The sequence below is a fragment of the Eurosta solidaginis genome, chromosome 5 (assembly GCF_040869045.1).
Source record: "Eurosta solidaginis isolate ZX-2024a chromosome 5, ASM4086904v1, whole genome shotgun sequence".
Taxonomy (NCBI): Eukaryota; Metazoa; Arthropoda; class Insecta; order Diptera; family Tephritidae; genus Eurosta; species Eurosta solidaginis.
In genome coordinates, this window is record NC_090323.1 from 242,134,129 (window position 1) to 242,147,763 (window position 13,635).

General features: G+C 42.6%; 1 protein-coding gene across 1 annotated transcript in view; it reads left to right on the forward strand.

The window, feature by feature from the left end:
• Positions 1-11,755: 11,755 nt before the first annotated feature.
• Positions 11,756-13,635, forward strand: part of mus301 (mutagen-sensitive 301) — a 34,519-nt gene continuing 32,639 nt past the window's right edge. The window contains exon 1 of the mRNA XM_067789152.1: positions 11,756-12,892. Coding sequence (XP_067645253.1) covers positions 11,851-12,892 — 1,042 coding nt within the window. The 5' untranslated portion in view covers positions 11,756-11,850. The remainder of the gene's footprint in view (positions 12,893-13,635) is intronic.

Consider the following 13,635-nt stretch of genomic DNA (forward strand, 5'->3'; position numbering starts at 1 on the left):
AGTATCTCAGATTATGCATGTGTTTGTGCATTGACTCCCCGCTGCTCGTATACGTACATGGTACATATGTGTAGACGCAATTATTGTTTCGTTTATGTAGATACATAATGATTGATCTATGGATGTGAATTCACGTCACTGCTTAGCATCGGCTTAGAGACGATAGCATCGCTCAGTGCTGCTGATAATATTCGTTACACTGCCCTCCACCTAAGTCTGATCGTCCCGATCAGACAAATCTCTCGATCTATACGCTGTCAGCCTTTCCAAATGAACCACTCTTCTAATCCGTGGTTTCCCAGTGGTTTGTATGCGATAGATGGTATCACTGATCTCCTTCACAACTTTGTACGGGCCTTCCCAACTGCACCGAATCTTGGAGGGAACACCTTTCCGCCGGTGGGGGTTGTATAACAGTACCAAATCTCCCTCCAAGAAACGTTCCGAATTTTTGTTCTCATTGTACCTGCGTTTCATCTTACTACTCATTAGTCTTGATCGTTCCCTCGCACTCTGTTGTTTGGCCAATGAACTTCTTCGCAGAGCTTGCACTTGACGGATTGGCTTTGCATCATCATTATCGTCTGGACGTTTCACAACAGTAGTGCGCGCTGGCTTGAAACCACCCTTGCATTCCATCTGAAAAATTCTTTCAGTCATTTTAGTGCGTCCATTAGGTTTTGTCGATGCCGGTCTTTTTCCCGCAGGTACTTTTAATTTCGGTTTATTTGGCACATTCGATCCATCAACCTCTTCTTTTGACTTTCGTGGCCTTTGTCGAGTCTTCTCCACCATTACTCGATTACTACTGAACCCTTTCTCCAACTTGAAGTTAAGTGGTATATCCTAGTTCTCATAACGCATCGCCCTTCTCTGCATATCGATCTTGATGTCCACTCCCAATATGACTTCTTCAAAGATCTTCGCCACAACGAATTTGTGTAGAACCGTGACCTTTCCAATCAAGACTTCACATATCACTTCGCCCTGAACTTGGTTATACTCGCCAGTGACCGTACGCAACCTTGCTCCAGGTAACAGTTTTACCCTCCTGTTGACCAAGTCAGATCGGATCAAGGAATGAGATGCGCCCGTATCTACAGTCAGTACACGCTCCTTGCCATCCACTTTCCCTCTGACGGTAAGACTGATTGATTTCCTTCCAATTTGCGACACAGATATCACAGGACATTCAATAGCCGGGACAAGTTTTCGTCCTTTACATCCGACACGCTCTTGCTCATTTCCTCCAGCTTTGCGTTTACGGCCACCCCCATTGTTGGAACTATTAGGACCAAGATCGCAATGACGTGCAATGTGACCGGACTTCCCGCATTTGAAGCATTTAATAACTCCGGCATTCTTCTGTTGTGATTCCTTCAGTGTTTCCAAAATTGTGTCTACCCAATCTGGTCTTTCCACTTCCACTTTGTATGCTGGTTTACTCAATAGTGAGGCAGTTTCTTGAGTCAATGCATGTGATACCGTTTCTGCAAATGTTGGCTTTGAGTTTGCGTATGTGGCTCGCTTCGTTTCGACGTCCCGTATGCCATTTATAAAGCTCTGAATTTTTACCCTTTCGGTGTATTCCACGGGTGCGTCGGCATTCGCCAAATGTGCAAGCCTTTCGACATCTGACGCAAACTCCTGCAAAGTCTCATTAGCCTTTTGGTAGCGGTTTTGCAACTCTATTTGGTGTATCTGCTTCCTGTGTTCGCTTCCGTATCGCCTCTCTAGAGCGCTCATCAATGTTTCGTAGTTGTTCCGCTCTCCCTCGGGAATAGTCTGTAGGATTTCAGCAGCAGATCCTTTCAATGCCACGAATAGTGCAGCAACTTTATCTTCAGCACTCCTGTTGTTCACTGCTGCGGTCTTCTCAAACTGAATCTTAAACACCTGGAAAGGAACAGAACCGTCGCTTCCCAAGGCAGTCGGTTCTATGTACCGGAGCGACTCGGGATTTTTCCAGACGAAGGACTGTCATTTCAGTGTGACCCCATTTAATTTGTTTCGTCCCTCCCACAAATTGTCATCCTCCCAGCAGCTCCTTGCAGCAGGACTGCTACATATTCTCTTACTCCGGGAAGGTATCGAACCCAATCCGGGTCCGTCTCCTGACCCCGGTCCTGAGAAATGGTTTTGCTGCATTTGCCAGAAAAGAATCTTTTTAGGACGGTCATACTCTGTTCAGTGTGTCTCGTGCCAGGGATGGTTGCATCGGACAGGTTGTTCTGGGCTTGATCCCAAAACCCGACGTCCACGTAACTTTTATAAATCTTTTGTGGCTCCTTGCTGCTCACGCCAAAGGGCGTCCCGTAGTCTACGCCTAAGCGTATCCCCACTACCTTCCAGCAGCTTCGCTGCTCAGCAAGCCACAACAAGTACCCGCTGCTGCTCGCGCCCCACGGCGCCAACAACTCAAACAGCTGATACCACTCATAACTACTACCTTCGTAGTAGAGCTGGTAGCAATGCTGAGCATCAGCCCCTGCCCCCGTCTTCTTCTCCCCCCCCCCCCCCCCCTCTTTTCTGGCAGCAATCGTGCAGGTCAGGGAAACAGACTCTTAGTCCCTGCCTCCGTTTGCACCGTCTGCCAGCACAGAATATATAGGTTTGCGACATCCGCTCAATGCAGCTCCTGCCTTGGGTGGTGCCACTTTCCTAGATGTTCTGGTCTCCGCGACGGCAACCCCTCGACGGGTTTCATCGCGCCATGTTGCCAGGTCGCAAACCCAAATCATCCGGGTACCCCAATGCTTGCCCAAGGGCGCCCAGTCCCAAGGCCACAACAGCAATTGCGTCCTGGCCTTCCACAACCTAGGCGTAGTCACCCCTCACTTACCCCTAGAGTGGCGGCGTCACCCCTCATGCACTTCAGAATTCTGCAGTTCAACTGTAATGGACTAACTGGGAAGATTACGGAGATAGTCGATTTCATGAAGCGGCACAACATCCGCATTGCTGCGATTCAAGAGACTAAACTCACAGCAAGATCTGCATTGCAGACCTGCTCTGGTTATAATGTCCACAGGAAAGACCGCGAGAGCGGAAATGGAGGCGGCCTCGCGTTTATTATACACCACTCTGTGCAATATCATATATTTGATCCTGGCATCGACCGCAGTGACAATGTCTTAGAACGTCAAGGCCTATCTGTCCGGTCAGGCGATGCAAATCTAGAAATCATCAACATCTACATCCCTCCTGTCACCTGTTGCCCCAGTGGATACCGCCCTAATATCGAGGCCTTACTCACTGGCAACAATCGCATTATCTTAGGCGATTTTAATGCCCATCACGACCTATGGCATTCAAACTTGCGGGCGGACAGTAGGGGTGAGATGTTGGCGGATCAAATAGACGAAACGACGTTCTGCACAATAAACGGAGACGCCCCCACACGTATCGTAGGAAGCTGTCATAGCTCGCCAGGTATCTCAATCGTGAGCGCAGAACTCGTAAACTGCGTCAACTGGCAGCCGATGGTAACATTGGCATCCGACCACCTGCCCATACTTATTTCGTTCGAGCGTACCGCCGACTTCATCGTCACCGAAAAACGCACTTTCATAAACTTCAAAAAAGGAAAGTGGGAAGAATATAAATCTGCAACAGACAGCAGCTTTGCTGCCCTCCCTATCCCGACTGATGCCCGCCAAGGGGAGCGTGCCTTCCGTAAGGTCATTGAATCCGCCTCGGCACATTTCATTCCCGCCGGGAGAATTCCCGAAATCCGGCCCCACTTCCCGGCGGAGGCCGCGAGCTTAGCGAGAGAACGCGACATTATAAGACAGCTTGATCCAGGCGACCCCCAAATAAGGGATATAAACCAACGCATCAGATTGCTTGTGGACGAACACAAGCGGGCGAAATGGGAAGAGCACCTAAGAGGTTGTAACCTCTCTACCGGTGTAGGTAAACTTTGGTCCACCGTAAAGTCCCTATCGAATCCGACTAAGCACAAAGACAAAGTTTCCATCGCCTTTGGCGATAAGGTGCTGTCGGATGCGAAAAAATGCGCGAGCGCTTTCTGCCGACAATATATAATGCATCCTACGGTCGACAAAGATAGACGGAGAGCCAATAGACACGCACATAAACACAAACTCAGCGCGTCACCAATTACCATCACCGCTAGAGAGGTTGAGGACGCCATTGGTCGCGCTAAACCATCCAAAGCAGTGGGCCCAGACGGCATAGCCATGCCGATGCTTAAAAACCTAGGGAAAGAGGGTTTCAAATATTTAGCGCATGTCTTCAACCTGTCTCTTTCCACCTTTGTCATACCCGAGAAATGGAAAATGGCCAAGGTGGTCCCGCTACTAAAGCCTGGGAAACCAGCTAACGTAGGTGAGTCATATCGTCCGATATCTCTCCTATCGCCAGTGGCAAAGACGCTTGAAGCCATTTTGCTCCCTTATTTCCAAGCACATTTGCAGCTAGCCCCTCATCAGCATGGCTTCAGAAAACTCCATAGCACTACCTCCGCGCTAAATGTCATTAGCACCCAGATAAATTGCGGTTTGAATCAATATCCCCACCATAGAACAGTACTCGTAGCGTTAGACCTATCAAAAGCTTTTGATACGGTCAACCATGGCTCGTTACTGCAAGACCTGGAAGGGTCCACCCTTCCCCCATGTCTTAAAAGGTGGACCGCAAATTATCTGGGTGGTCGGCAGGCATCGGTGCAATTCAGAAACGAAACATCAAAACAAAGGAGAATTAAACAAGGAGTGCCACAGGGTGGTGTCCTATCCCCGCTTTTGTTTAATTTCTACATATCTAAGCTACCTTCACCACCGGATGGAGTCACAATCGTTTCCTACGCCGATGACTGCACAATAATGGCCACAGGCCCAGGCCCAAAGATCGATGAGCTATGCAATAAAATAAACGGCTATCTCCCTGATCTCTCCAGTTTTTTCGCCTCGCGAAACCTAGCTTTGTCACCGACTAAATCTTCCGCGACCTTATTTACAACATGGACGCCCCAAATGTCGACCATATTGAACATCCACGTCGATGGCACTACGCTACCGACTGTCCTACACCCCAAAATCTTGGGTGTGACGTTTGATCAGGATTTACATTTTGGTGCGCACGCAACCGCAATTGTTCCAAGAATTCAGAGCCGTAATAAAATCCTCAAATCCCTTGCTGGCAGTACCTGGGGAAAAGATAAAGAAACGCTCTTGACCACATACAAAGCAATTAGCCAGCCGATTACGTGCTACGCGTCACCCATATGGTCGCCAAGCCTAAAAACTACCCACTGGAAGAAACTACAGGCCTGCCAAAATACTGCTCTCAGAATCGCCACGGGCTGTCTTCTTATGTCCCCAGAACACCATCTGCATAATGAGGCGAGAATACTCCCCATCAGGGAGAGAAATGAGATGCTGACCAAACAGTTTCTGTTGAATACCCAGAAACCTGGGCATCCCAACAGACATCTGATTGACGAACCAGCACCGCCTAGGGGCCTAAGGAGTCATCTCCGTAAGCATTTTGAGGAAATACGGCACCTGAGAACCCAGCAGTATGAAGCGGAAAAACACAAGCAGGTCCTTGGTGAACTCCATAGACAGGCGTCGGACCTTTATGTCGGGAATTGCCCGGTGAATCCAGTACTTGAAGAAAAATATCCAGAACTCGCAGAAGAAGAACGCATACTCCCCAGGGAAACGCGTGGCACTCTTGCTCAACTTCGTTCTGGATACTGTAACAGGTTAAACTCTTACCTATCCAGAATCAACCCCGACATACAAAATGTATGCCCTGCTTGCAATGTGTCCCCACATGACACCAACCATCTCCTTAACTGTAATGTGGAACCAACGCCTCTAACACCCCTTTCCTTATGGTCCACCCCTGTTGAAACGACAAGTTTCCTTGGACTCCCGTTAGAGGATATTGATGACAATTTGTGATCGGTCGCGGCTACTAGGTGGGGCGAGCATTGCTACAACAACAACAACAACAACAACAGAACCGTCAAAGGATGGTGTTTTTACCTTTGGATTGCTTGCTGAAACAGCTGGGCGATTTAGTTGTAACTGCTCCATACGACCTTTTAAATCATCTACTTCTGCCTGTATTTGAGCCATTTTTGTATCCTGCGCTTCCAGTTTTGATGATACCTGTTCCAAAATTTCTGCCGACATTTCAGATATACGTGCCTCTTGCGCTTCAAATTGAGATGCCATATATGTCTTTTGGTCTTCCAGTTGAGATGACAATTGCGACGTCATTTCTGAAATACGTGCCTCCTGTGATTCCAGTTGGGATGCCATATATGTCTTCTGCTCTTCCAGTTGGGATGCCATATATGTCGAGCTGTGTTTCCATCTTGGATGTTATCTGTGTCGACATTTCTGACATACGCGTTTCCTGTGCTTCAATCTTCGATATTATTCGTGTCTCTTGGGATTCCATCTGTGATGACATTGTCGATGTTTGAGCAGATATTGCAGCCAAAATCATGTTCAAGTTTGTGCTCGTAACTGTCTGCGATGTTTCGTTTTTCTCTTCAATTTTTGTTGTTGTCTCGTCCCCATCAGGATAAAAGACATACTCGTCCACATCAATTCCTTCTGCTTCGATTGCCTCTCGTAGCCGTGCCTGAAATTCGAGTTTAACGCCGCTTGTATTCAATCCACGGCTCTCCAACTCCTTCTTTAGTTGCTGGATCTTGGATGTCCTTGTTGTCCTCTGGAATTTATTCAACAATTCCTCTTCTGACACCAACTGTAACGAATTTGCTTGCAAATCCTCTTATTTGCCCTTTTGCTAAGTTCGTATCGCTAAACTGTTGAATAAATAACTCCAATATTGAATAATGGAAAAATGGACTTTATTAAAGTACTTCACAATAACACTTATACTTTGCAACTAGCTGGCTTAATAACCAAACTGATAGCTTAAATGAAACTGACTTTCAAAATAATACTGCTATTGCTCGCTAGATATCGTCTTAATCGAAACTGCTTGACAACTCAAATCAAACTGAATTCCAGCGCCTCTACAATTGTCGCCTTTTATACTCTTTGATTTCAACCTTCGCATATTCTAGGCGCGTCCAGAATCTACTAGTCCAGCAGCTCTCAAACTTCTCAGCTGTAACTACAATTGCACAATTTTATAGTTTTTCTCATTGCATACTTATAGGAGTATCTCAGATATATGCATGTGTTTGTGCATTGACTCTCCGCTGCTCGTATACGTACATGGTACATATGTGTAGACGCAATTATTGTTTCGTTTATGTAGATACATAATGATTGATCTATGGATGTGAATTCACGTCACTGCTTAGCATCGGCTTAGAGACGATAGCATCGCTCAGTGCTGCTAACATTCGTTACAATATATTGTTGTCGCCAACGGCCATTCGAATGCATGGGTATGTAACTGCTGCTATTGGCTACCTGTTTTGTACTGTGTATGTATACTCTGGGGCGTAGGCGAAAAAGGATTTCAGGGGGGTCTCAGGCGTAGGCGAAAAATGGTTACAGAGGGGTCGTACTATTGTTACGCTATGTTATACATTTACATATGTAAAGTATTTTCTGCCATTTCTGCACCCTGGCACGAACCCTCCAGCTCAATCGTAGCCCCAAATATCGAGTATTACTTGTAAATACTTTGTGCTATATTTTTCTTGTAGGGTTACCCCTCCTATATTATATTTCCTAGTAAATAATACTAGATCGGTTTTTCCGCGTTGGCGGCTAACCCGACTCCAGATGCCCAGGTATGTACATCACGAAGTGTCTGATCAATAAGAGAGATGATTGTTGTTAGGCATCTGCCGCTTATGATGACTGAAACGTCATCTGCATATGCCATAAATTTAACAGGTCCTCCGTCGAACCGCCTAAGCGATTGGTTTATAACCAGCGTCCACAGCATTGGTGATAGAACCCCACTCTGCGGCGTTCCTCTTTATTTATTTATTTGTTTATCATTAATCAAACACACAACCTTAGGTTAATTTACAGTGTTTGAGCTTAAAACTAACTTAAAAATAACATTAAAAAATAAACTTGACGAGTGAATATGCTTAACAGGTTTGTTTAACAGAGAATAACAGGTCTGAGGATGTAATAAAATGCAAATAAGAATAATGTAAGAGAAGTGCACATTGCCTTTTTATTGACGAAAATAGTTTATGAGCTCATTCTTGAAGCGCAGCGCATTTTGTATGGCTTTGAGTTTTTGGGGCAGAGCGTTCCAAAGGCGAACAGCGTAGACAAAGAATTGACGTTCAGTAACTAGGCAGTTGTACTTCATAGTAGTTAAGTTGAACGATCGAGGTGATCTGTTAAATTTAAGGCGGTCCATGAGATATTCAGGTTCTCGAGATGCGTTGATCTTATGAAGCAGTGTTAGGCACTTTAATTGTAACAGGTTATCGAATTTAATAGAAAAAATCCGCTTGGCGAAAAAGGAGATGTGCTCGTAACGACCAACACTATACACATATCTGGCTATATTATTATAGAGGATATTTAGTTTACTACGACACAAGCTATCGCAATTGGCATAAAGTTCACATCCATACAATAAGGTGGGTAACAGATATGTTTTAGCTAACAGCAGTCGAATTTTCACTGGGGTAAAGTGTTGGGTAGTCCAAAGTGAGCGAAGCATGCCATAAACCTTGCCTATTGCTCTATAAATGTGGTTATTCCATGTCAAATTCCTATTAAAAATCATTCCAAGATTTTTTGCGGTGTTTACATAGCCTACGACTGAGTTATTTAATTTTACTTTATTGAAACTACCAAGCGATATGATTTTCTTATGATTACTATGCACTGTGATTTATTTGGGTTTAAAAGTAGGCCATTATCACTTGCCCACTTGTTTACATGTTCTAAGTCAATGTTAAGATAACTAATACAACTATTACCAGATAAAAGAGGACAACTGATATATAATTGCACATTGTCTGCGTAAACATGAATATCACAATACCTCAACACACTTTGAAAGTCATTCACATACAACACAAACAATAACGGGCCAAGAATCGAGCCTTGAGGAACACCCTTGGAGAGCGGTAGATAATTTGATATGTAGCTCCCATTGCACATAGCTTGCGATCGCTCACTGAGGTAGGAGTTTAGTAAATGTAAAGTAGGAGGTGAAAAATTGAACAATTTTTTTAACTTTAGAGTAAGAAGATTGTGGTTTACAGTGTCGAATGCTTTGGAGTGGTCCAGGAGCGTTAGAAAAGTAACAACGTTGTTGTTAATGTTTAGTCTGATGTCATCAGAGACTTTAATTAAAGCAGTGGTACAGCCTCTACGGCTTCTAAAGCCAGACTGGTTACGATTTAAAAGTGAGTTTCGGGTCAGAAATGAGTTTATCTGGTTATGCATTATACGTTCAAGGACTTTGGAGAGGAATGACAATATAGCGATGGGTCTGTACTCTCCGTTGGGTTTCTTCATCGGAATGATCTTCGCAACTTTCCAACAATCAGGGAACACGGATGTGGTCAATATAGTATTAAAAACATAGGTAACAAACGGTAAAATTTTAGGGAGTAGACATTTAAAGAATTTTGGATGAATTCCGTCTAGACCAGCATTGGACTTTACACCAAGGACAGACTCAACGATTGCACAGTCATCAACGTTCGTGTTTAAGCGACTTAAACTATGAACATTTTTCGTTCGTTTGTTTCAGTAGCCATTGAGTGTGCTTGTAATTCTCAACTGGTTAGTGAAATATTCTAAAGACATAGTTTGAGTTTTTTAATTAAAATCGAGGTTCTTCGGATGGTGTGCTAATACATCAGAGCCCAGTGCTCGCCTCCATATCACACTTTGAAGGGGTTCTTCAAATAGAAGATGAGGTGGCTCATTAGAGCGAAACCTCAGAGTGCCCAACTCTCGCCCCAAATTAAATAAATAGAGGTTTTTCTTGTAGAAAATGGGGTGCCAATACCTCAGAGCCGTCCCGTGCTCGCCTCCATATCACATTTTAAAGTGCTCGCCCCCACATTAAATAAATAAAAGGTGTACTGATGCTATGCATCCTCCCATTACTTAAACACACCAATAACACTAAAACTACCCAACTCAATAAATGGAATACATTAAATCAAAACCCCATAAACTCAATACAGTCCATTAATAATAATAATTTATAAATTTAAAAAAAAGGAATGCTTGGTGGGAGTTGAACCCGCAACCCCGGGCGTTTGGTCGGGTACGTCAGCCACTGTGCCACGACTCATACGCTTACAAGCACATAAAATTACTCATTTATAACTCTTATTAAACTGCTCGCCCTCAATTGCCCAAAGCTTAGACAGTTCGAAAAAGAGAATTCGGGTATCGCACCACACAAATAATCGCCATACCTTTCATGGCATAAGTTACTGTCACAGCTAGATGATTGAACAAATTGCTCATTTAATTTATTTATGTCTACATTTTCAAAGATATCGTTACATTTGCTACCGATGCCAATATCCCGAATGGATTTCCAAGTCTTCTTCGACCCTATTGCTGTACTAAACTGATACTCATAGTATTTCAGCTTTTGCAGCTTTATAGCCTTGGTAACTTCTTTTCTGCGACCCTTGAAAACATTGTATGTTACAGTACATTTAAATCGTTTCCATTTTCGATAAGCTATGTTGCGCTTTTGGATAAGCCTCTTTATGTAGTTCTGAACCAAGGCCGTTTACGATTTTTTGAGTGTTTCACTACAATAGGCACATGTTGGTCAAAAAGTGAAGCGATATTATTTTGAAGAAAACGGATCTGCTCGTGGGTAGTATTTAAAATATAAAGTTTCCCAAGGAATACTATCAACAGCTTCTTCGAGTTGCACATGATGAATATGTATGAAATCCGGGTATGAAAAGGCAACTGCTTCACATGTGCGGTCGAAGTCAAATGATATAAAAATTAGGTCATGATTGGAGAAGTTTGGGACTGAAAGCTGGTCGTAGAGTTGAATATTCGATAGTTCATTAACAAAAAATATATCTAAAAGAGTACAGCTAGTTTGAGTGAAATGTGTTGGCGTTATGGTATTTACTGGGAAAAGTGCAAGGGTTTGCATAGCTAAAGAAAATTTGTTTTCACGAAGCAGGTCACTATTGAAATCTCCAACAACTACAATATTCACCCCTATTCTGCATTTCGATTACGTTCCCGTTCTACGCTCCGCTTCAATCGAAGTTTTTTGATTCATAATACCCACGGCTGAATTCTGTAATTCAGTCTCATCTCAAGTCTCTAAATTTGAGATTTTCCTTTAGAGACAATTTTTGTGACTTGAGATGATTTCGGTATTCAGTAAACGAAAGTGTTGTGGCTGAGCTCGCTAAGACACCGTTCACAACTTTTATAGAAAATCCGAAAGTGTGTAGGTTCGAATCTCAGCGGCGCCACTAGGGTTCGATGTTTTTTTTAAGTATTTTCTGTTTTTTATTTTTTTCTATGCTTATTTTAATTTGAAGAATAAAAAGAATATATTTAAAGCGTTTTTCGCAAATAATTTTCATAATTTTTCTGAAATTTTCACGTTTGTGATCTACCCCGGCCCAGCTCACAAATTAGTGATTGCTTTTGTGAGGCTGGAGACGCGAGACAGCTTACAGAATGGCAAATTGTCTCAAAAGTGATTTTCACCCCAAATAGTCTCTAATAGTGACTAGAGACGGCTTACTGAATTCAGCTACTAATGATATTCTGTGTGGACATCATATAATAGCAAATGTCAAAAACAGCTGTTTTTTTTTTTATATATTTGATCCCGCGAAATTGAAAAATTATTGGGCACAATATATAGATGAATTAAAATTACATATATTGGCAAAATATGTCTAAGAAAGTTCGAAAAATCCAATGGAGTCCCCAGAAGCTAACAGCAAAACGAAAATGTGTCGACAGAAAACGAATTTCAGTTCTTCAAACAGAAAATCTGTTTGATTCGGAAGAGGATGAAGTCAGCTTCTTCACAGTTTCTAAATTGAACACAATTCAAAATGATAGAATCATCGTAGATTTCGGTAATCTGGAAAGTGATAACACTTTATTTCGCTCTCAGATAGATTTGGATGAGAATAAGGAAATAAATCAACAAACAACGAATACACAGTTTAATAGTTTCGACGAGAATACATTTTTAACAAAATCTTTATTAGATAATGTAATGGTAGAATGTAGAGAGACATCACAAGTAAACAGTATTAAAAAAGAAACTTCTGCAGATTCGGAACAAGATAAAAGTTGCTTAACTGAAACAGCACTTGAAACCTTACTCAACGATACGCCTTTAGAACTGTTTTCAAGCCCAAATGGGACGTGCAATTTAGATAAAATTGAATTAAAAGAGCCGCTATTAAAAACTGAAAATGCCGCCAATAGTTTTCAACAAAATAATGCCGACGATAGCATATTTAATACAATTAATTTGCATAGTGAGCAAAACGATGAAAGTCAAAAGCAACTAAAAATTGACGACACCTTTGCAAACATAAATATCGAATACTTCCAGAAAGATGATAAAAACGTTGCTTTAACCGATGTGGTCTCGCATGATGTCGAACTTCAAAACTCGCAAAGGTTCTTAGATGACATTGCAATATTTAAAGTGCCACAAGCACCACCAGTACCAAAGCCACAAAATAATAGTTATAAATCGAAACAAGCGTACAATTATGTTGGTGGTACTCAATATGCAGTTCATAGTAATTTAGAATACTCAAAGACGCTTTCAAATCTCTCGCGGTTAGATTGGGACTCCCAAATATTCGCAGACAAGTTGCAAAGTGACTTCCCAAGTAAAGGTGATTTCTTCGGACTACCAGATAAAGTGAAGAAAATGATTTTTGAGCATAAAGGAATCGAAAAATTATATGGTAACTGTATAACGAATTTATGGACATGTACATATCGTTAGTTTAATTCACAAAGGCCCTAACCAACAGATTTTTCTAAACTAAGTTTTCCACAGATTTTGGTATGGTATATTAAAATACATCCCCAGTAAAAGTTCGAAATCGTTAGAACCAATAACTACGGAGTTATACTTCCCCCAGTGGGTTAGAGGGCTTAGATTGGGGAATACCCTGCAAAAATCGCATGCATGTATGGAGTACTCGCTATGGACCAACTGAGTGCTCCAAAATTAACCACAATTCATACAAAAAATATGGTCCAATTAACATTGCGATGTCCTAGGACTGGACCATATACCCCAGCTCCGCATTACATCAGAGTAATCCATGGAGTACCCACAGTCCAATAAACATCGTGTAGTGATTATAATCGTTAAAAACGAGCAATAATCGGCTTACAATATGTCCGTGTAGAAAAATGAGGTGGTCCATTGTTGCATTACAGTGGAGTATAATGGTAAGTACTCCAGTGGACCACATGATCCAACGATTTTTGCAAGGTAGGGATAGGTACTATCCGACCTTCTCGGATTACATTATTTATTTATATAACCACATTAAACCTTCAAGGCCATAGGAGAGTGTCTTACGGATTTGGGCACACCTTTTCCGGATATAAATCCAGTACGCTCCAGTCATAATACCTAGAAGGGCTGCCGATAGAACGATTTCTTTGACCCATCGAACCCCGGGCCGAAAAACAT